This window comes from Pecten maximus, chromosome 1 (assembly GCF_902652985.1).
Source record: "Pecten maximus chromosome 1, xPecMax1.1, whole genome shotgun sequence".
In the NCBI taxonomy this organism is placed as follows: Eukaryota; Metazoa; Mollusca; class Bivalvia; order Pectinida; family Pectinidae; genus Pecten; species Pecten maximus.
Genome location: NC_047015.1, coordinates 27192636 through 27215058, shown reverse-complemented (window position 1 = coordinate 27215058; position 22423 = coordinate 27192636). Strand labels below are relative to the sequence as shown.

At 39.3% G+C, this 22423-nt stretch overlaps 1 protein-coding gene across 1 annotated transcript in view; it reads left to right on the top strand.

Annotated features, from left to right (window-relative positions):
• LOC117329130 (ankyrin repeat domain-containing protein 17-like) overlaps positions 1-16017 on the top strand; it is a 34500-nt gene extending 18483 nt beyond the window's left edge. The window contains 23 exon segments of the mRNA XM_033886876.1: positions 19-936; positions 1118-1963; positions 2213-2358; positions 2593-2735; positions 3055-3160; positions 3453-3560; positions 4625-4800; positions 5020-5081; positions 5280-5476; positions 5611-5822; positions 6227-6387; positions 6793-7116; positions 7426-7531; positions 7793-7960; positions 8246-8293; positions 8522-8668; positions 9847-11110; positions 11112-11364; positions 11881-12150; positions 12698-12916; positions 13958-14178; positions 14487-14636; positions 15689-16017. Of these exon segments, the coding sequence (XP_033742767.1) occupies positions 19-936; positions 1118-1963; positions 2213-2358; positions 2593-2735; positions 3055-3160; positions 3453-3560; positions 4625-4800; positions 5020-5081; positions 5280-5476; positions 5611-5822; positions 6227-6387; positions 6793-7116; positions 7426-7531; positions 7793-7960; positions 8246-8293; positions 8522-8668; positions 9847-11110; positions 11112-11364; positions 11881-12150; positions 12698-12916; positions 13958-14178; positions 14487-14636; positions 15689-15724 (6281 nt within the window). The 3' untranslated portion in view covers positions 15725-16017.
• Positions 16018-22423: the final 6406 nt, after the last annotated feature.

Genomic DNA, 22423 nt, shown 5'->3' with positions numbered 1-22423 from the left:
ATGTATCTTTATTTACAGCAGCAACAACAAAGAAACAAGGAGAGAAAGATATCAATATTCCAGTCAGAACACAAGAAGTTTGGAAAAATGTACAGAAAAATATTGGCAAGAGACCACATAATGGAAATGGTGAGACAGTTGTTAAAACGAACAAGTCCAATGTTCCCTTGCCACCTTCTGACATTACCTCAAATAATGCCCAATACCAGTATGGGGAAATCGGAAGTTTGCCTGATTTGATACCCGAGGAAACTCTGGATGTGAAAGCAAGAGAGCGTTTGGAGGCCATCATTAACAATGTAATGGACAAAGAATTAGACAATACATCCACGAAGGAGGAACAAATCTTGCGTAAACAACAAATTTTACAGGAGTTACAAAAGGTTGAGAGAGAACTACAGGAAAAAGCACAGGCCCAGCTGCTGATCAGTGCTCAACACCAAAGGGAGCAGCAACAACAGCAACAACATTTACAACAGGTTCTACAACAAGGGGCCAAGGTCCTTCAGCGCACTCTTGAGGTCCAGGTCAAACGCAAGGAATCTCCAGGAGACGGTCAGTCTAGTGAAGACCAAGATAATCAGGATATTGTTGAATCCTCACAAGGGTCCAATGACCTAGATAAGCAAGTTACTAGTCTGTTTGCTCCTGATGGGTCCACAGTAGGACAGATTGTATTCCCTAATATCCCATATGATGGTCTGTTACCTGTGACCTCTAGTCAAACAGTGCAGCCTGGTACTGAGGTTGTCATGGAAGGCAACAAGGAGGCTTGGGCCAGAAACAATGGTAATGTACCAGTCAAGCGCAATGGTAACAAGGCAGGGACACGTGGCAGTGGGGCTATGAAGGTGTCTAACACGACTACTGCTACCACTACTACAACCACTGCCACATCCACATCCCAAGTCAACGGGGTCGCCAACATTGATCAGGGTAGGTAGTGTTAGTTTTTGGGAAAAATCGTAGTAACCAATAATATTAAAAATTGCTGAATAGTATTTCTGCACCAAATGAGGATAAATCGTCTTTAATATATGAAAAAACATAATAAAAATACTTTGTATAAGAGAAATGATGCTTACTTCCATTGATGGTTTTTCGTTCATCCATTTAGGTTTACAACAGCCAGCTGCTCCAGGTTTGCAACAGACTGCAGGTAATGGTACTTCCACACTGGCATTATATCGTCAGCAGATCCAGAACATCCAGGCAGTACGCCAACAACAACAGTTGACAGAGCCCCAGGTTCAGCAACAACATACCCAGACAATCCAGTTCCCTCAGCTTCAGCTGACACCAGAGCAGCAAGAACAACTGCTGCAAATGCTTAGTCGACAAACTCTGCCTGGCCAGCCTTTGGCTCCACAGCCCCTTGCTCAGCAACAATTCCTTCAACAGCCTGCCCTGCCTCAGACAGGGGTTCAGCTTCTTCCTCCTTCCCAGCCCCAGGGGGCACCACCGGTAGGGCAGGCTCAGCAGACACAGGTGGTGCCCCCGTCTGTAGCAACGGCAGCTGCATTAACACAACAGCAGTATCTCACCCAGCAGCAGCAACAACAGCTGCTTCAACAACAGCAGCAGGCCCAATTGCTGCAGCAACAGCTCCAGCAACAGATCAAACCGCCTCAGCCAGCACCTCCAGCTGTCTCCGTGCCAAAAAATGCTCGTAAGCAGAGGAACCTGTACAATACCCAGACTGTGTTACAACCTGGAACCGTCTTGTCACCTAACACTGGAAATGTGGAAAACATCACCCCTCCACCCTCCACACCACTAACCCCCAATCCCTCTCCTGCTTCCCCACAGAGCATTTCTCCACTGTGCGCTCCCATCGACCTTGACGCACAAACTGAAAGTAATCATGATACTGCATTGACTCTTGCCTGTCATGGTGGTCACTCTGAGCTAGTCAACCTTCTCCTGTCCAAGGGTGCCGATATTGAACACCGGGATAAGAAAGGTAAGTTTTCATAATGAACCCTGCAGTTTTGATGTAGGATATAGGAAGAAATATTGATGTTAGTTGAAGAGAATGTTTCATGTTTAATATCATTTACAATCACATTAAAATGACTTTTTATAATGGAACTCTTTCCTTGTAATTGTATTACATGGTACACTGTAATGTTTTGAAACCTACAATACACCAGCTATTAGGTATAAATCCTTGCTGTTTAGTAGACTGTTACCCAGATTGTGTGTGTTACAGGCTTCACACCTCTGATCCTGGCTGCCACAGCAGGTCATGTTGATGTGGTAGAGATCCTCCTAGATCATGGAGCTGACATGGAGGCTCAGTCAGAGCGGACCAAAGACACCCCACTCTCCTTGGCATGCTCAGGGGGGCGATATGAGGTAAGGACAAGTACAAGGTCTGGTGACTTAATCAAAAAGGTTAACAAAATTAATTAATGCAAATGTTTCAATTCCTGCTTTACTGCATTCCTATACATTTTTGTCACAAATATTCACAATACTTCATCAATTCAGTCATAATATTGTGTCAATTATCTTGTGCAATACTAAAATATTTTAATAGAGTACTGTATAACATTACAATCGGTTACTTAACTGTATCTATTTCTCCAGGTTGTTGAGCTGCTGTTGGGGCGAGGTGCCAACAAAGAACACAGAAATGTGTCTGACTACACCCCACTGAGTCTGGCTGCTTCTGGTGGATACGTTAACATTATCAAGTTACTGTTATCTCACGGAGCAGAAATTAACTCCAGGTAAGTAAATCAGGATACTTGACTTTGCTTAGTCTATGAAAGTGACAATTAATAACCCGATTCAGATGAATGTACTGTGATTTCGAAAAATTATACTAAAAGCTGTAAACAAGCTGCATATGAAAGTATTTCAGTGTCATAAGTGGTGTATTGGTTAATGGAAAGAGGTCTTGATTCAATATAACGACTGGTTCATTTTAAGGTTTATGCCATCCAATCCAGCTTTAATTATGATCCTAACTTATCAGTCTGTAATAATTAACATTTGAGTTTGTGCTTCATTGGACGATTTTATTGAGGATTTGCTTCTTGTTTTTAGGACGGGAAGTAAGCTAGGAATATCTCCATTGATGCTAGCAGCTATGAATGGCCATACACCAGCTGTGAAATTATTGCTAGACATGGGAAGTGATATAAATGCCCAGGTAAATGTCACTATATGAAGAATCTCCTGTCACTATCTGAAAAATCTTAAATTTATGTCACTATCTGAAAAATTAAACTTATAAACCTACGTCACTATAAAAAAAAATTCTTACTTTAAACTTACACTATCTGAAAAATCTTACCAATGAAATTCATGAAAGTTATGTCACTGTCTAATAAATCTCAATTTTGAAAATTCAGAATTTTTCGAAAATACTCTTTCGACTTTGCAAAGTCCATTAAGCTTATTTTTGGAGAAATATTTGTAATGAAATGATGCTTTTTTTTTAGATTGAGACCAACAGGAACACTGCACTAACGCTAGCCTGCTTCCAAGGTCGTCATGAAGTTGTTAGTCTCTTAGTGGACCGTAAAGCCAACATTGAACATCGTGCCAAGGTTTGCTTAATTATGTATTAACTGATATAATTGTATAAATGTTGCACATTTTCATAGGAATTATTGTCATCTGAAACAAGGGCAGAGTAATAATACAAAAAAATTCTTTTTTACTAATTTATTATTAAGATCAGTGACCTTCTGAAAAAATTAAAGGGGCAGGGGCAAAAGGGGTCAAATTGACTTGATACTTCAAAAATCTTCTCCTCAAGAGAATCTAAAACTCTTCATGGATGGAAGATTCTTAAGTTGCTTTATCAAAGGAGGGACATAGGAAACTCACATTTTTTAGAATAATTTGTTTCACTTCCATTGGAAATTGATGAGCATTTGGTCAGGGCCAACTCAATGACATGTTATCAGAGACTACCATTATTTATACTTTGGTTTGGTTTATTTTGTTTAACGTCCTATTAACATCTAAGGTCATTTAAGGACGGCCTCCCGTGCGTGCAACATGCATGCGTGTGGTGAGTGCGTATGCATGTTTTGGGAGGCTGCGGTATGTTCGTGTTAAGTCTCCTTGTGATAGGCCGGAACTTTTGCCGATTTATAGTGCTACCTCACTGAAGCATACTGCCGAAGACACCTAGCAGCACACCCCACCCGGTCACATTATACTGACAACGGGCGAACCAGTCGTCCTACTCCTTGTATGCTGAGCGCTAAGCAGAAGCAGCAACTACCATTTTTAAAGACTCTGGTATGTCTCGGCCAGGGGACAGAACCCAAAGCCTTCCTCACAGGGGCGAACGCTCAACTAAAGGCCAAAAGTGAGGCAGTGTCAAGGGAGACATTAGGAAGAAGAAAGTTGTTAAGAAAGGAGAGAAAAGATAAGATCCCAAATGTAGTCGCCTCTTACGATCATGCAATGGGGGCAGCAGGTACAATTCTTACGCCCTACCTGCAGGACTAATACATCTAAAATAGTTACATGCTTAAGATTCATGTGACCTTTAGGGCAAATTGGCCTCTTGGTCTTATATTTGATATTAGGTTTATTTTGAAGAAATTGAAATAAATATTATGATTCACATTGATCTCTATTCGCCTACTTTCCACAGACTGGTCTGACTCCATTAATGGAGGCTGCATCAGGAGGCTATGTTGAGGTGGGACGAGTTCTCCTTGACAAGGGAGCCGATGTGAATGCCCCACCTGTGCCATCCTCACGGGACACTGCTCTCACCATAGCTGCCGACAAGGGCCACTATCGTTTTGTGGAGCTGCTTCTCCTCAGGTAATTCCCTAAGAACAATTTAAACTTGATTAAGAAGCACAGTTCATGTCAGGGTGTATGATGGCCCGAAATCGGGGTGTCAATATTGTCTTTCAATGCATTTATCAGAACAATGTTTGATTGAAGTATATTGTTTAGATTTCAATGCAATAGGAAACCAGGATATTATAATTATAAGCAGCAAAGATCATTAAATCCTTGAATGTTGTGTCATTGTAGAGGTGCTGCTGTGGATGTCAAAAACAAGAAAGGCAATTCTCCTCTCTGGCTGGCATGTAATGGTAAGTACCATATAAAATTATACTGGGTCGCTATTTCTTGTGTTTTGGTCAGTTATAAATTGAAAATATACCACTATACATACTTGTGTCACAGTCACTAGCCTTCATATCTTACAGGCACATTTGAGCTTTTTAACAAAATTATACATCAAATCATGAACTACTTGTTTTATTAGGAGCCTATTTCTTTTGTTGCAGGGGGACATTTGGATGTTGTCCAGTTACTGGTATCAGCCAAAGCCGATATTGATAGCCAAGACAATCGTAAGGTCACCTGCCTGATGGCATCATTCCGTAAGGGGCACATCAAGGTGGTTAAGTGGATGGTGAAACATGTAAATCAGTTCCCCTCTGATCAGGAGCTTGCACGATACATTTCAACTGTTGGGGATAAGGTAAATGTAGTTAAACATACTTTCTCTTCAGAAATGTCCAACCTAATGAGTTCTACCTTTTGAATTGCTATGTATCCTTTTTATCATTGGTATATTGATCCGTGACTGTAATGGTGTGCCTTATGCCTTCCTAGGAGTTACAGAAGAAGTGCCAGCAGTGTAAAGAGATAATTGTAAGTGCTAAAGACCGCCAGGCGGCTGAGGCAAACAAGAATGCGACTATTCTCTTGGAGGAACTGGACAAAGAACGCCAGCATGAGGAGAACCGAAAGGCTGCTGCTGCCAAGAAACGTGAGCGCAAAAAGGCTAAGAAGCGTGAGAAACAACAGGAGAAGGAAAAAGAAACGTGAGTAAATCTTTTTCCAAAATGAAAATCTGTTCAGTCAAACATTTGAACTACCGAAAGGAGAGTGAATGTAAATTTTCTCAATTACCTTTTGGGGCTAAGGACATAACGTTAGGAGTTTCTGTTACATCCTCATGGAGAGCTCTGTGAGCAGAAGACATGGTTACCTAAAAACAGGGGAACTTTCCTTAATTTTGTAAATTGGAGTAGGAGAATGTAAAATAAACATGTATCTCTTAAAGACCAAAACCTAGTGACAGGAGTACATGAGTGTTATATGCATAATTCATGGTAAAAACAAAGTAATGATAGTGATATAACATATTTGCTTTTATATGTGTAAGGTGGTATGTTCTACCTGCTGATGAAATGCTTTTAACAATTGATTTTTTTTTGTAATGTAGTGAGGATGATTGTCTGGTGAACTGCGGTGTAGACGACAGTAAGAACTCGTCCCCTGAGCCAGAATGTAACAGTGTGGAGGATAACCCTGGGTCAGAGGATAGTAACGAGGTGGAGGAAATAGTCATGGAACCACCTACAGCCACCATTGTGTCCACTATTGGTCAGTACTCACAACAAGGTTTCCTACATTTATACATGTTGATATCCGAAACACCTTAATAATTAAATCCATTCTGCACATTGAAAGTTAATAACTTCACCTACAACCTTGAAGGTGGAGGTTAAGATCAGTTTAAGAGTAATTGATTATGTGAAATTAACTAAACATTACATGGTTGATGGATCTATAATAAATGTTTAGCTTGGGGCATATGCTTGATTGACCCAGTTTTTGACTTTCTAATACTCAGGTTAAGAGAATGATCTATTTCATTTATTGAGAGTGGAACTCCTGCATTTTCCATATACAGGTTGTGGGCCTTGATTACATCTATATTTTGTCATGAATCAGGTGTTGAGTTGAGCTGTATATATTTTTTTTATATCCGATTATTTTTGTCTGTAGGAATAGCGTTGCCAACAACTAACATTGAGCCAAAATTCAGCAAAGTGAACCGCATGAAGCCAACTACTAACACAAACAACAAGGTTGAAAGTGGCAAGGTGAACACCACCGAGTCCAAGAAAAATAAACGGAATCGTGAAAAACGAGAGCGATACCCAGATGTGGAGAATATGCCAATCCCTACAATGTCTAGTGGAGACATCACTACAACTACCACCACCATAACGGTGCGGCCAAGTCCAGGACGGACCAACAATAGGAATAGTACGGCCACACGCAAGAAAAAGGGGGAACGAGATCAGGTTCTGAAGAATGCAAGCACAGGTATTTAAAATAGGGAACAAAATCGGGTTCTAAAGAATACAAACATAGGTATTAAAAGTCTGTATGATCAGCTATTGGTAAGCTATAGCTGTTCACTCTTCAGTTATACAGGGGTTTAACGAGAAAAGTCTTTGAAGCTCAACATTAGAATCTAGACATTTTCTATTAAAACTAGAAGGATGAGATCATGAGACTTTTGTGTTTACGACTGGGTATTGACTGAATAAAACAGTAGTATGCGTGTATTGAATTCTGTCTTTAAATATCATTGTTAAGTGTTTCTTAACATCTGTTCTCCTTATTGTTCAGGAATTGGTGATTTGGATGACTTTGGTACATTACCTGAGAATATGAAGATCAGCGATAGAGAGTTGGAAAGAATGAAAAAAACCGGAGGAAAAGTGAAATCGTCTGGGTTAGTACAGATATGATGGTTTTCTGATACAAAAATAGATCTCTTCAGAATCTAATAATTAATTGGTAGATCAAACTAATAGATCAATCAATCAATAAATAGTTTAAAGTGACAGACTTCCCAGCAGTATCTTTGTCAGATTGTCTTAATTGAAGTTCTAATTGCCAGAAAAATCTTATTTTCAATTAAAATTCTTCACATATAGTTCACTGTTGATAATGTTGCCTTAAGAATCCACCTTATGTGTGTATTTCATGGCAGGTCTGATGTAGAGAACAAGAAACATCACCATTCTCATCCGATGGCAGACAAGGGCAATGTTGAAGTTTCCACAACTCCCTCCAATCTTGCTCTAAAAACGTCACCCCTTGTCAATAGTCCAAAGAAAGGACAAAAGAAGGAGGAAGGCTGGAAGGAGGTCACAAGAAAGTAAGTCTGCTTCATTTTTAGCTTATCGGGGTAGAAACTCCATTTGGAGTGATTTATTTCCTATATTGTGTACTTGTGCTAAAGAACTTTATTTGTGATTTTGCAGTGATTTATCTTACACCCCATTTCCACTCCAAAACAAAATACAGCAAAAGTTAAGTGTAGATGAACTTCACAAAACATTGATAATCATATATTCAGTCAGGATATATATTTTTAGTTGTTAACAAGGAGCTTAATTAGGTTTTACTTTGCATATTCATAAGGCTGTGATTTAATTTGCAGGAAATCATCAACAGCTCCTGATGTTAAAGGTCCAACAGGCAGAGACAGGTAATACATACAAACATCTTCAGATCATCTGTATTCTATAACGGCCTGACTGATGCGACCAACTTCATTTGTCCCAAATGCTTTCCTGTCCGTATACTTAGTATAACTATGATATACAACAAGTAGCTACCAGTATCAGAAAAGGACAGAACAGCTGTTTGTAGTGAAAGAATATATACTTTTTTGAAAAAATATATATATTTACAATTAATTTGTACCATTTTCCAGATCGAAGAAAGTGCAAGTGCCATCAGCAGCCATCAGTCGAGTGATTGGACGAGCAGGGTGTAACATCAATGCCATAAGAGAGGTGTCTGGAGCCCATATAGAGGTGGAAAAGCAAAGAGGCTCAGGAGAACGTGTTATTACCATCAAGTATGTTACAGCTCATATATATATACACTGCCTTCCATAAACAATTTGCTATACATTTTGCAGGCAATATTTTGAAATTCAATAAATATGATTATAATGTATATTTTCATTTTTTGTGTGACATCTTATCTACAAATCCTCAAAAGGCAACATTTTTGCAATATTATGTCTTTTAGAAATTTTGTTAGATTGAGGGTATTGATAGGAATAGGATGAGATTTTCATGAGATTAATCGTGATAATCGGATGGCCTTGTCCGATCAATTATCGATCATAACAAGATTTTTTAAATCAAATTTTCTCTAAAATATGTCTTAGTTATGCAAATAATATTTAGTAAACATCTTTGTTTTATTGTTTGTTAAATTCAGGAGCAAAACAACTGATAAAAAAATCAGTCTGCTGCTTTTATTTGAGGAAGATTACTTAATATTAACCAGACAGATCATTGCTTTGATCCCGGAATTAGATAATAAAAGTCTGTGTTTGATTGGTATTTAAACATCAACATAAACATAAACACCAAACCTTGGCAAGCTGATGCCTGGTTAATTGAACAAACAAACAAACTCATCTGCCATTTTGTATAGTGCGCATGGGTCAGTCAGATGCTTTAGTGCTTCTACAACCAGTCAAACAAGTGTCACTAACCGATTTTGGGATTTTTAGATTGGTGTTGCTATAAATGTTTCTAATCAATTAATTTTCGATTATAATCGATTATCGGCCCACCACTAATTGAGACCATACCTTTACAAAATAACAAAATTTTTGGAAGGGATAATTTATAGTGTAATACATCTTTAAAAACAGGGTTTTTTTAAGCATTTTTGAAACATCTTTGAAAGTAGGTCCCTCCCTTAACCTATTTGAATTTTCATCAAGTTCAGTTTTTTTCATAAAAATATGTCATTGTCGCTTGACATATTAACAATTGCAAAGTTAGTTTGTGATACACTTGTAATATTTCAACAAGTCAATAGATTGTGTAAATGTGACAATAACTGCCATTGAACATAAAGCCATATGACTAAAGAATATTTGGTCACATTTATAGCTACAATGAAATTTTGATATTATCTGTGTAAGTTTTTTCCAGAAGGACTTCATGACATAGTTTAAAGAAATCTACTTTTTTTTTTATATATTCCTTTGTAACGTATCCTTGTCATTTCCAGGGGTTCTGCTGATGCCACTCGTCAAGCACACACTTTGATTTCTGCCCTGGTATCTGATCCTGACAAGGACTTGCAAGAGATCATCCCCAAATTGAAGATAAAGTCCTCTTCATCCTCCAAGGATCAGTCCATCTACTTCTCTGTAGATCCAGCCACTACTGCCCTTGGAACCATCAGTAACAACATCATCAATCCTGCCTCGCAGGGCCTTGGCCAGAAGTCCATTGGTAACTGGATACCAATGAGGAGTCAGTCTGGGAGTGTTAGCTCAGCTGGAGTGACAGGAGTCAGTAATGGTGTTCTTCGACTTTCGGGAGTCTCGATGGCTAACCCTCCATCTGGTGGCGGTATTGTGTGGGGTAACACCCCACAACAGAACAATGTCAGCTCTCCTAGACGCAACCAGACAAAACAGTCCCCTGCAGGTGCAGCATTTCCCTCTCCTGTAGGCAGTGGTTCAGACAAGATGGCCATGCGACAACTCTTCCCTAATGAGAACAAGAAAGGTGGTAGTTTCGGTAGTCCCTCTCAAACCTCCACCAACACCACAGTCACATACAGTTTGGCATCCACTTCTGCGGCAAAGGTGTCAACAAGTGCTTCAACATTTGTGGTGAAGTCTGACAATGGAAAGTCTTCAAACGGTGGAAAGCCATCACAGGGGAGACAACCAGGACCTGGCTCCATCAAAGTCTTGCAGAGACCAGTAAGCCAGAAACAAGATCCACTTCCAATTGTAAGTAACCAGCAAGGTGCCAACCCTGGCTTGCCTGTGTCATCTATTGATGGCCACCCTGTCTTACAACCTAATACCAGTGGGATGCCAGGATTCTCTCCCTTCAACAATGCATTTAGCAATGTAGCAGAACAGGTTCTTGGCAACAAAAAAGATGATGTTGCAGAGAGAATGAATTTTGCCAGTGTTGCTGCGGCAGGAGTAGTTTCATCCATGGTGAATTCTAATAGCCCTACACCAGACATGATGAAGAATGATGCTTCACTACAGGCTAAGGCTCCAGGATACAGGATGTCGGGCTCAAAGCCACTGACACAGCAAGACTTAGCAGATCCCACCAATAATCCAATGTTTGCTGGAGGGTTTCCGCAAAATCTTGCTGACTTGGAAGCTGCTAGAACACCTGGATATAGAGGAAACATGCCAAACCAGTCCCCATCAATGTCACCACGTTCTGGATCATCTACCTCAGGTGGGCTGTCTCCACGAGGTCAGCACATGATGATGGATCCCCAGTCAGATGTCCATGGGCTCCATACCATCTTTGTCTAGTCAGAAGGACGAGTATTCCACACCATCCCAACCCATGACTTTACCCAAGATTGAGAGCACGCTCAATCCCAATGCACCCAATTTTACATCCCGCCAACCAGGCCAGATAAACCACCAGGGTCCAAATGTACCCAATCCCTCCTTCCCACTGGGCTACATACAGAGTCTGTACCAACAAGCATTGGCACAACAGCTCATCCAGCAGGCGGCACCAGGTAAGCCTGCTCCAGGTAATGTCACTTTTCTTACTTTCCATCGTAATTATTCATATTACATAACCAACACATATCCTATTGAGAAGTTTTCAAAAGACAGCTGAGTGTCTCAAGTGACCTATTGTGATCACCTTTTGGCTAGCATGAATTAAAAAAAAGTTTTGTTTACTTCTATAAAATGGCTGAAATGATATTCACCAAACTAGCATTGATCCTTTATCTGGTGGGGATCAGAATTTAAACACGAGACTTGACTCACCCTAAAAATAAATACTTTATGGGATGTTGATAAAGATCTATGAAAATGGTCTGTGAAAGTTAAGAAGTAAAATTTTTAATTGAAATAAAAATATAACAAAAGATTGAGTGTACCGTTAACAATTTCATCAACTGCATTCAACTGGTTGTATCATATTGTGCCAGGATGCAGTGCTGTGCTACCATGTCCCACACACTGTCACTCTGATATTAACATATATAGAACAATATGGCTGTAAATCTGTGTAACCAAATGAGTTGTTTCATTTCCAGGTGGAATTGGAGGACCTAACCCAGGTATCGTACCATCAAATATGATATCTCAACAGGACTTTGCCAACCTTATCCATCAGTTTGTTGCCAGTGGGCAAGCTCAGGCTCCAGGGGGTCCACCCTCTGTGCCAGGGGGTCCACCACCACCAGCCCCTGTTGGGATGGGAGTTCCAGGAGCAAGGCCGCAGAACCCACCACAGCGTCCCTTCTCACCACTGCCACCACAGGCACGTCCAAGCAGTGCTCCCAGTATGGGCGGAATACCAAAAGGTAAGCCTCTTTGATGAACAGTCATTTTTAGCTCACTGTTTACGAGTCGTCGCTGTCCCACCCCAAGACTTCCAAGTTTTTGGAAAGTTTGTAAGTCCAAAAGTATACATCTCACACTCTTCAATTCTAATTTGGTTTAAACATCCGTTAGATGTCTAGGAGTGATGTTATATGATATACAATCTTAAAATGACATGCTTATATATATATATACATAAAAAATGAGTGCATAGTGTGATTACTGCTGTTGGTGAGTTTCGCAATCATTGATTGCACTTGTTGAATATTATGAACTGCAACAATAATCTTGTCGGATGTAGACACTTAACCAGCTTTGTAGTCCTGTAAACTTTGTAGGGGGGCCGCGGTGGCCGAGTGGTTAAGGTGTCCCGACACTTTAAGACTAGCCCTCCACCTCTGGGTTCCGAGTTCGAAACCTACGTGGGGCAGTTGCCAGGTACTGACCGTAGGCCGGTAGTTTTTTCTCCGGGTACTCCGGCTTTCCTCCACCTCCAAAAGTTATAGTCAATGTGTGTTGATGTTACAGAAGGACCTTCCCCTGGCCCTATAGGACCTCCTCCCAGTACAACCTCACCCATGGCTGCCACACCACCCCTCCAAGAGCAGATGAAAGGTGACCAGGAAAGGAGACCACCACGTCCCGTTGGTGCCATTGGGGGTGAGCGTGCCCAGAGAAGAGCACCAGGGACAGGTGTGACAGCAGGAGGAGGACCAGATTATGGGAAATTTTGGAACCTTGCATCAGGTAAGATTCGGTTAGATCTATTACACTGACTAGAATCCTGATATGCATTATACTTCAATTATTTCAATACTGGAGTGTAGGGCTGTAACAATACATTTGTTCACCTGGTTGATGTCGGCTACGTCTGTCAACATTTACTTTAAATCGCTGTTAGTCCTGAACCCCTGAATGGAGCATATTGGGCAAAGGAGATCCAATGTTGTATAAATCATAGGCATCTGTTTTGGTTAGTATTTATAGAAAAACAATATTCACCCATATTCCTACGATTGTTTCTAAATCATTAGATATCAAATTTCACAGCTAGTTAAGCACTTATGTATTGAATAATATCAACATTTAAGTATACAATCGTAATCTAGCTGTCAAAGGAAAATGAGGATACAAATGGAAAAAATCATGGCATCCATCTGTTCACATGGCCAACAAAAGGCTTGTATTGGTGTATTGTGCACTGTCGATTTTTTCAAATGTCAGTTTTTGAAAAAAGGCACAATTATACCCACAAATTTATGCTACATTTAATTATGGGCATGGAAATGCCAATGACGAGCAGACAAGTAATGTATAGAAAATACAATTTTAAAAATCTTCATCCAACTTTCTCTTCCATGAAGTTACTGCCCTTGATACTATAATACATATAATCATATGGACTGTGGGTTAGGAAATTGTGCCAAATCCCTGTGGTTTTTATGTGCTAAGGAACAGCCATAGATGATATCATACCTACATCTTTGTGCTTCACGACTTCTTCCAATATGTTTTAGGCATTACATACTCATTGCATATATGCATAAAGGGAATTGTATCCTTGTAACAATGTTCAGTCTCATTTCAATGTAATTTTTATAAATCAAAATCATGTCTGGAGAGACCACTTGCAGAATGCTGTTGATACCTACCCTATTTCCTGTTACTACAGACTTCAGACTCTTTGGAGTAGTGCCATTATTTGAGGCCTAAGAAATGGTTTAAAACATGTTGACTGTTATAACATTATAATGATAAATGAATCAACAACACTTGATCTATTTACAGAGCTAAGTATGCAATGGAACCATGGAAGTACCAGTGGAATGACTCCAGTACAAGGGACACCCCCAACTTCCTCATCTGTGATGAACCGTAGCAATATATCATCCACACAGGCTTCTGGCCATGTAGAGGAGCGAGTTGGACCTAGCCCCATGCAGAATCACACAGACTTCATGGAAGCTCGGGGTGATATGACAGAATCTGGCATGGACAAGACCCTACCGGTATAATATACCTTTCATTTTTAGGTCACTGAATTTCTCGAATTACCTTTTATGATTCCCTTTATAATGGGTTGCCGTGATGATAATGTAAAAGAAACCTCTTAGCTCAGAACTAGTCGAACCATTATGTGTGTTGGCATATTTGAAATTCAAGTTGCAGTTATTAGCTTTAGAAAAAAGTCATAAAAATGTTCACAGGTAATCACCTTGGACTATTCCAACATGGCATAGATACATGTGAAATATGTATGATATTTGTTTTACTATAATCGAAAATAATGATTTTTTCCCCTTTCTCATCCCTACAGAACCAGAACATGAGTAGTATGCCATTTTTTGGCAAGGTAATGGATGGGGGTCATTTCCCTATTCAGCCAACCTCCTTCAGTCCAGGCCCTGTAGGGGATGGTATGTGGAACCCCCAAGTCAAAGGTCAGGTGCCTGAGACCTCCGACAAGGTAAGTCTACACCATATATATAAGGTTCTCTCACTTTGTCATTAAAAAATAGACTTCACTGTTTTATAAAATTCAAATAGCTGTTAAAAGCTATTCCCTTTGGCTAGATATTCTACTTGAAAAGTATAATGAAGTGATTTGATAGGCTAAGCCACACAGGCTGTGGATTACTGTTGCAATTGTTTACTGTGAAAGTGACATGACACAAGACTCAACCACATGGATGAGATGAACAGTATTAAATACAAGGCTGTCTTGAGTACAGAATTTTGTCTCCAAGTACCAAATTTCAATACCTGACCTGTATCTGGGTATAGTAGTACTTGTTTTATGTCTGTAGATAAACATTATGTAATTGGCTCATGGTAGAATGATGCCTGTTCCCCCAGTCCCTTGTAAGATGACTGAATATAATGTCTATAACTATACCATCTTGGCAAGGCACTCATGAGAGATATTCCTTGCTTGTTTGGCCGTTTTGTTAATACATTTTAAACGGTTGGACTAGAGTTGTTCGTTTATGAAATAAGGACAGACCTGGTGATTTTAGGCCGGTATTGACATCTGCAAGATATATGCCTGAAATATTACATGTTACATGCATAAAGGACTGGCCCCATAAACGGGTGGTGGAAAATAAAGCAAGCATTCAGCACGTGACAATGAATACAATGACAATAAAACAGTAACATACATAGGCTTTCATACATTCCCTCAGTCCAAGACAGATCTTCTTGATACATAGAAGCCCACTACAACTGTTAACATGTGGTGTTTTGAAATCGCTTGCCTTCATTATATGTGAAAACACTGTTAGTATATATATGATGCAAACTTCAGTCACAACTGACACCCATTAGTTGGATACCTCCATGACACACTAGACACTGTTGGGATCAATGTCATCAGGTAGACTGGGATTACCTGTCACTTCAGTTCATAATTTACTGGAATTGCACAAAGAATATGGCTTGAAATTAACATTGAATTATGTTGTGGTCATGAACTAGAAATGATGACTTCCTTGTAAAATATTAAAATTTCCATTTCAGATGTGGAATTCATGGAGTTCACAGACGAGCATGTGATATGTGTGGCATGTGACCTGCTAGGAAGAGTTGATATGATTAATCGTCCTGGACTAGATGGTGTTCTTTGGTAACATAGGACTGGCTTGATTCCCTTGTGATGTGTATTGGACTGCATCAAGTCATAAAACCATACCAATTTATGTTCAATTGAAATGAAAGAAGAATAATTGCTTATTTCTTTTTGTTTTGTTTAATTTTTTCCTTGTTACTTCTTGAGGCAAAGCTATTCCTTTCTTGGACACATAGATAAATGTAAACAAGGTATATAATAAATACAAAAATCAACCTTGCTAAGTTGTTTTGTTATTGTTCTTACACTCCTGTTTTTACGCAGGAGTGCATGCGCCTACCCATAAATTCATTTCCAGGCATATCTCCCATACTTTTCCTAGGTACTCCATAATTGATGTGTAACTGGATAGGTTACCAGGCTTCAGGGCAATTTATTAGCTCACCTGGTCCAAAGGACGGGGTGAGCTTACCTTATCATCTCAATTAACAGATAATAATTTTAACAGTTTGAAGTGCCATAACTACAATGTACAGTCGAACCTGTCATATGTGACCTTCCAAGGGAGTCAGTAAAAAAGGTCACATATGACAGGTGGTCTCTTAATCCAGGTTCAAAGAAAATGACCCAAAAAGGAAAGTTCATAATTATTCTGCCACATATGTAATATTTATCAGCTACAAGTATAAGTACATACATGTATATGAAAAGGAATTACCTCAGTCATCAATTAAGATTGTGAATATAATCAAATCTGTAAGAGACCTCTTGAGGAAAACGAAAGAAAAAAAGAAAAAAAAAAGAAAAGAAAGAAAAATCACCATTCACTTAATGAAATAAAATGCTTATAATAATGGACAATATATAAAAATATCCCCATTTCTACATATGTAGTACAATATTTATTTTATTTTTCATACTTCCCAAGCAAATGTTTTTATTTATATCTATCAAAATTTCGTGAAAATCGTCTGAATGGCGAGGACGTTTTTTCGCCATATCCCATCTCCTTCTTTCATTCTTTAGAAGTAAAGTACAGTTTCGTTCGTTTTTGGGTGTTATCAGGGCAAAGATAATAAATTCAATACATTTTTTGAGACAGAATAAGACATTTCATGCATTTCTGAAGTATTTTTTAATCTTTAAAAGCAGACAAGTTCGTCCTGTTTCTTCTTGATTAGGACTTCTGCTTCCGTTTTAAAACTCGGAAAGTCGCTGAAAAAAGTCGCTTTTCAGCATTTGGGACACGGAAATGATGGTCGTTAGTCGCGTCTGACTTGATTATTAGTGTTTTGGATAGAGTGAGGGCGACGAAAATCTTCTAAAGAGTGACTTCAATTTGGATCTCATGAGATTGAAATAAATGTGTAGGAAGTTTCGGGACAAACAAATGTCGAAAATGTATTGATACTAACAATGACCTCAATTTTGACCCCATGAGCTTGAAACCCAAATTTGCCCAAAAGATGATGACTAATTAAGTAAGAGTATGGAGTTCAGGAAAAATCAGATCGCTTATGAAGTCACGACGAGAACCTCAAAAATATGTTTATAGTAACTGATCTCAATTTTGCCAGTTGACATGCCAGCTTGTAAAAAGTTTATAGTAACAGTGACCTCTGACACGAGTTCGCAGATAATGGTTGTAAGTACATGAAGATGCCTACAAAACACTAACTGCAGTCAGCAGACAAAGTAAAGCCTTGGATGGACATAAGCGGAAAACCAGTAATGTCAACTCGTACAAAAGATGATGGCTGTGAGGGCTCATTGATGAAGTCAGTAGAGCGAGGTAGTCGAAAGTCTATTTACAGTAACAGTGACCTTATTTTCGACCCCAATCGGGTGAAATGCAAAGTGGGTTGAGCGACGACGTTTGGTTATGTATGTACGTAAACGGCCTACCCTGTATCCCCTTGCCACGATATTGAGCCAAAATTGTAAATAATAATGCCAATAACTGGAACATCCCTGCCCCAATATAAAATTAGGCTGACGAAATATAGCACGTTTATTTGCGGATGATTTTTTGATCTGTTGCATATCTACGATAGAACGGCAGCTTTAATGGAGTTAAAACAAACTACACAATTGTCGGACGAAAACGACTTAAAAAATGTTCAATCCAAAACTGCATGCATTTGTAAAAAAAAAAAAAACACCTAAAAGCACACAATGACCTAAATCTTACACTTGACGGCACTAAAAATCCTGTTGTGAACAGTCAAAATTTATTTGCCTCCTTTTTAGCTAACCTGGTCCGAAGCTTATGCCATACCGTGGCGTCCGTCGTCCGTCCGTTCGTCAACACAATTGACTTCTTCTTCTGAACCGCTGATCAGAATTCAACAAAATTTGGTAGGAAGCATCCCTAGGTAGGAGGGATTCAAATTTATACATATGATGGGGCTGACCCCCCAGGGGCCTGAGGGGCGGGACCGAAAGGGGTCCATTTGGCAATATTGATATAAACGACTTCTTCTCTGGACCTAAGCAATGTATGACATTGATATTTCAGTGGTAGCATCCCTAGGTGGCTGGGATTCAAATTTATAGAAATGAAAGGGCTGACCCGCAGGGCGCCTGAGAAGTGGGCCAAAAGGGATCCATTTGGCAATATTGATATCAACGACTTCTTCTCTAGACCTAAGCAATGTATGGCATTGATATTTCAGCAGTAACATCCCAAGGTGGTTGGGATTCAAATTCAACATTTGATTGGGCTGACCCCCCAGGGGCCTGAGGGGCGGGGCCAAAAGGGGTCCATTTGGCAATACATGTATTTAAGATATTAACGACTTCTTCTCTGGACCTAAGCAATGTTTGACATTTATATTTCAGTGGTAACATCTCTGGATGGCTGGGATTTAAATTTATACAAATGATGGGCTGATCCCCCGAGGGGCTTCAAGGGCGGGACAAAGGGATCAGTTTGACTATATTGCTATAAAGGACTTATTGCATTTTTGAAACAAGTAAGATCAAGAGATGAACACAGTCCTGATGTAAAAATTAAGCCAAGGGGTCTTTCCCCACCCCCAAAGGTCTTAATAGATAATAATAAATAAACCAGGTGAGCGATACAGGCCCTCTGGGCCTCTTGTTTATTCAAAAATCTTTCATACGATTCCTTTCTCATATAGATTGGGGAGCAGACTGAAATGTTTTTGCGCGTTTAGAGAGTACTTATTCGAGCAGTTCTTGCCTGCAGATGCCAGACCTAATACATAACGATGGGATACCTCTAGCCATTTGGGGGCTTTTGACCCAGTACCCAGCCCCAAATACCAAAACATAATCATTTGGTACATATCAAACACCCGATTGACTTAAAGTTACATGAGCGAGGGAAATCCAATGTAATGCCCGGAGAACACTAATCCTATTTAGGGAATACATTTCGAATTACCCTTCTCGTCCACAACTCTACACCGATGGTTCCAGAAAAGGTTAGAAAGTGGATGCAGCCTGCTGTAGTGCTAATATTCTTTCACTTAAGACTGCCAGACGGTGCCTTTCCGCTGAAGCATATTCCGTTGGTTTTGCCGACCATATGGATGAACACCAATCATTTCTTCTGATTCGTTATCCTGTCCTTCGAAGTTACGAAATCTTAAAAACACACTTGTACAAAACTTTTTTCTTAAAAAAGCCTTAAATAACTTTACTTTTTGAATCCGAGCCGCTTCGGAATTTAAAGCTAGCGAATTTGTTGACGGGGAAGCGAAAAATGCTACACAGATTTCAAACCTACCGTATTTGACCTAATAAGGGCACAGGGCGCGGGTAATTGACAGTGGGGGCGCCCTTATTAAGATTAGTTATTCTGAAGTTTTATGAAACAGACTATACCTTATAGCAGAATACCCAAGGTTGTGGAAACGGTAAAATATTCAGTCATAAAAATATTCAAGATGAAGATATCTATTCATTATCATATATTAAGCTTAAACATCACTTGAATACTCCTGTAAACTTGTAAACCATGCCAGCTGATCTCTAGACCAGAGAACGTGTGTTCCACCATTTATGTTCAAATGGAACTCTTTTGTGTTCTATTCATAGAAACAGGTGATTTCCCAGATCATATCAGACATCGTTTTCTTTGACCTAATAATTGATTTACAATGTCTTTTACTAGCTTTCTGTTCTGAACAAAAGTTATTTATCAACAAGAATTAAGTCTTTACTTTATCTTCAAATAAAGATGGTAAGTTATTATTTGTATGTGTGTTTACTTTTGGGTGCTCTTTGCACTGACATGTCATCTGTAGCCTGTAGGAATACACAAAATGTGGCAAAAAAACATGTGTTCCAGTTACTTAATTTGCTGAAGAAAATTGAACACATAAAGTAGCAAAATATTTCACATGAATTATTACTTTTGAACACCATTTTGACACTCAGTCAAAGATTTATTTCCTTGAAAAAAGGCAGGGGCGCCCTTATTAGGTCAAATACGGTATTTGTACAGCAATTCAAAATAAATGGCTGTAACGCTGGTCTCTCGAGACGAGCAACAAACTTCAAGGTACAGCCAAAGTATTAAAACATTTCAGCCGGAAAGATCTTAGAAAGTTGTCATTTCTCGGCTCCGTACCGGGCACACACATCCTACCCATTCGTTCCTTATAAAACGAAAAGATCCTGGCACCTTCATATCGCACGTGACACTCCATTTACAGTGGGGCAATTTATAATAGAATGTTCCGATTTTAAACACATTCGTGATAACTACTTTCGATAGATATTGTTCTGTTGTCACTTATTGGTGATTAGTAGATTAAATAATTTTGAATTTTACTAGTCAGTCTGTTTCCGTAACACATGCACTTTGTGAAGCGGGAACTGGAACATCATACCGAAACGCGCACCTTGGTATGGTAGATATTGGGGAAAGGCTGATCGGAATGACCAAGGGTTACATTAAAAAGGTACTCGGACGCACTTATGTCGCAGAAAATGTCTTATCAACAAAAAATACAAAGGTTGATGCTATTCTAAAGGATAGGCCATTGACATATCGGACACCAACGGCCTAGAGCCGCTAAATCCATCACATTGTCTGTATGGAAGGAGGCTTGGAGGATTATCCTACCCAGATGAAACTACTGTACTTCTAATGAGGATGGAGAGGTTGAGGATGCTCCCCACAATCAACTAGTTGGCGGACATTCAAAGAAACAATGGTAGCGATGTCATTACGCGAATGTCACAAGAAGGCTGGGCACGATACACAAACAATCGGTGAGGGAGACGTAGTTCAAATCTACGACGATACTTCGAGAAGAATTAGGTGGGAAATAGCTATTATCTAAGAATTAGTAAGAGGAAATGATGGATATGTAAGACCAGAAAGGTCAAGACTACATCAGGGATTACAAATCGGACACTGGCGGTAAACAGCGATGACGGAAAGGAACAAGATCCATACGACAGCGATGATAGGGGCTGGTGGACGAATCAAACAATGGACACTGTTAAAATGATTCATTTATACAATAATATTATGATAATATAAATCGTAATTTATGATAAAAGTCGACGCGAAGTACACAAAGTAATGTATACGTTAATTAAACACTTTCATTAATTCGTTTGTGACCATTTTACAACATTCTTATTCTTCCGAGGATGTCGAGAATTTCGGTCTTATACCTTAATGTTATTATGACGTCATAGTCAATTAGCCTACGTGACGTCATCAATTCATCTTTTCGCCGTCTCTTACAACACAACACAGCTTACTCGTGAATTGGTCACACCGTGTTTGGGTTCGTTGTGGTGTACGATTTATATCATAATTATCGAGATGAAGGTTTGGGTTAGATTTCCTATTTCAGTATCATTCTAGGACGAACGATCAGTTTTTGAATCGCTTCGTAAAACAAGGATCACAATGAATTTTCGGTTAGATCTCTACAGCAAGGGCGTCTGCTTCGGGTATCTAAAGAAAAAAATAATAGCCCCTACTCTTACTACTAAGTATATCGACGTTGATATAGTAGGAGTAGGGGAGTTGAATATTGAATCCGGAAAACTATGATACATGACACATACTTTCAAAGTCATGCCCATTTAAGTATATTACCGAAAATCAAAACATTCTGGAACTGGAAAAGAAAAGACAATTCTGGATTTTCCCCAAACATATTTGACCCACGTGACCTTGAAAATAGGCCGATATCTCTGGTATGCGGAATCGTAACAGCACTCTAATGAAGGTTACCGTACGGTAATAGTGCTCAGCTCTCCGTGTTATATGAAATTTCAAAAATTCACAAAAGATGTTTACCCTTTGGCGTTAAAAAATGTCAAGGTCAATTTAATGAGAAAAATCATAGCATTCTTTCCAAGTACTGTAACTGCTAGTAACATATCAGCCTCCAGGGACGTCTGGAACTCGAGAAGATTCTTGAAATCCTTAACATATTTGACACCTGTGAAAGTTGAGAATGGACTAAAGTATTGCATATATCTACCTCAAATATCTATTGCTAAAATAACAGCTGATTTTAGTTTTTCTAGAAGTTAAAAGTTAACGGACGGACGACTGTGCGCCATGCATGTGCTCAGTTCTACATCCTTTACACGCAGACAACATATAAGAATAAAGGACATCACAATAGACTACCTTGGACATGTTTGTTTAATAGCCTGTTCACCAGCTCGATTACGGGTCTGAC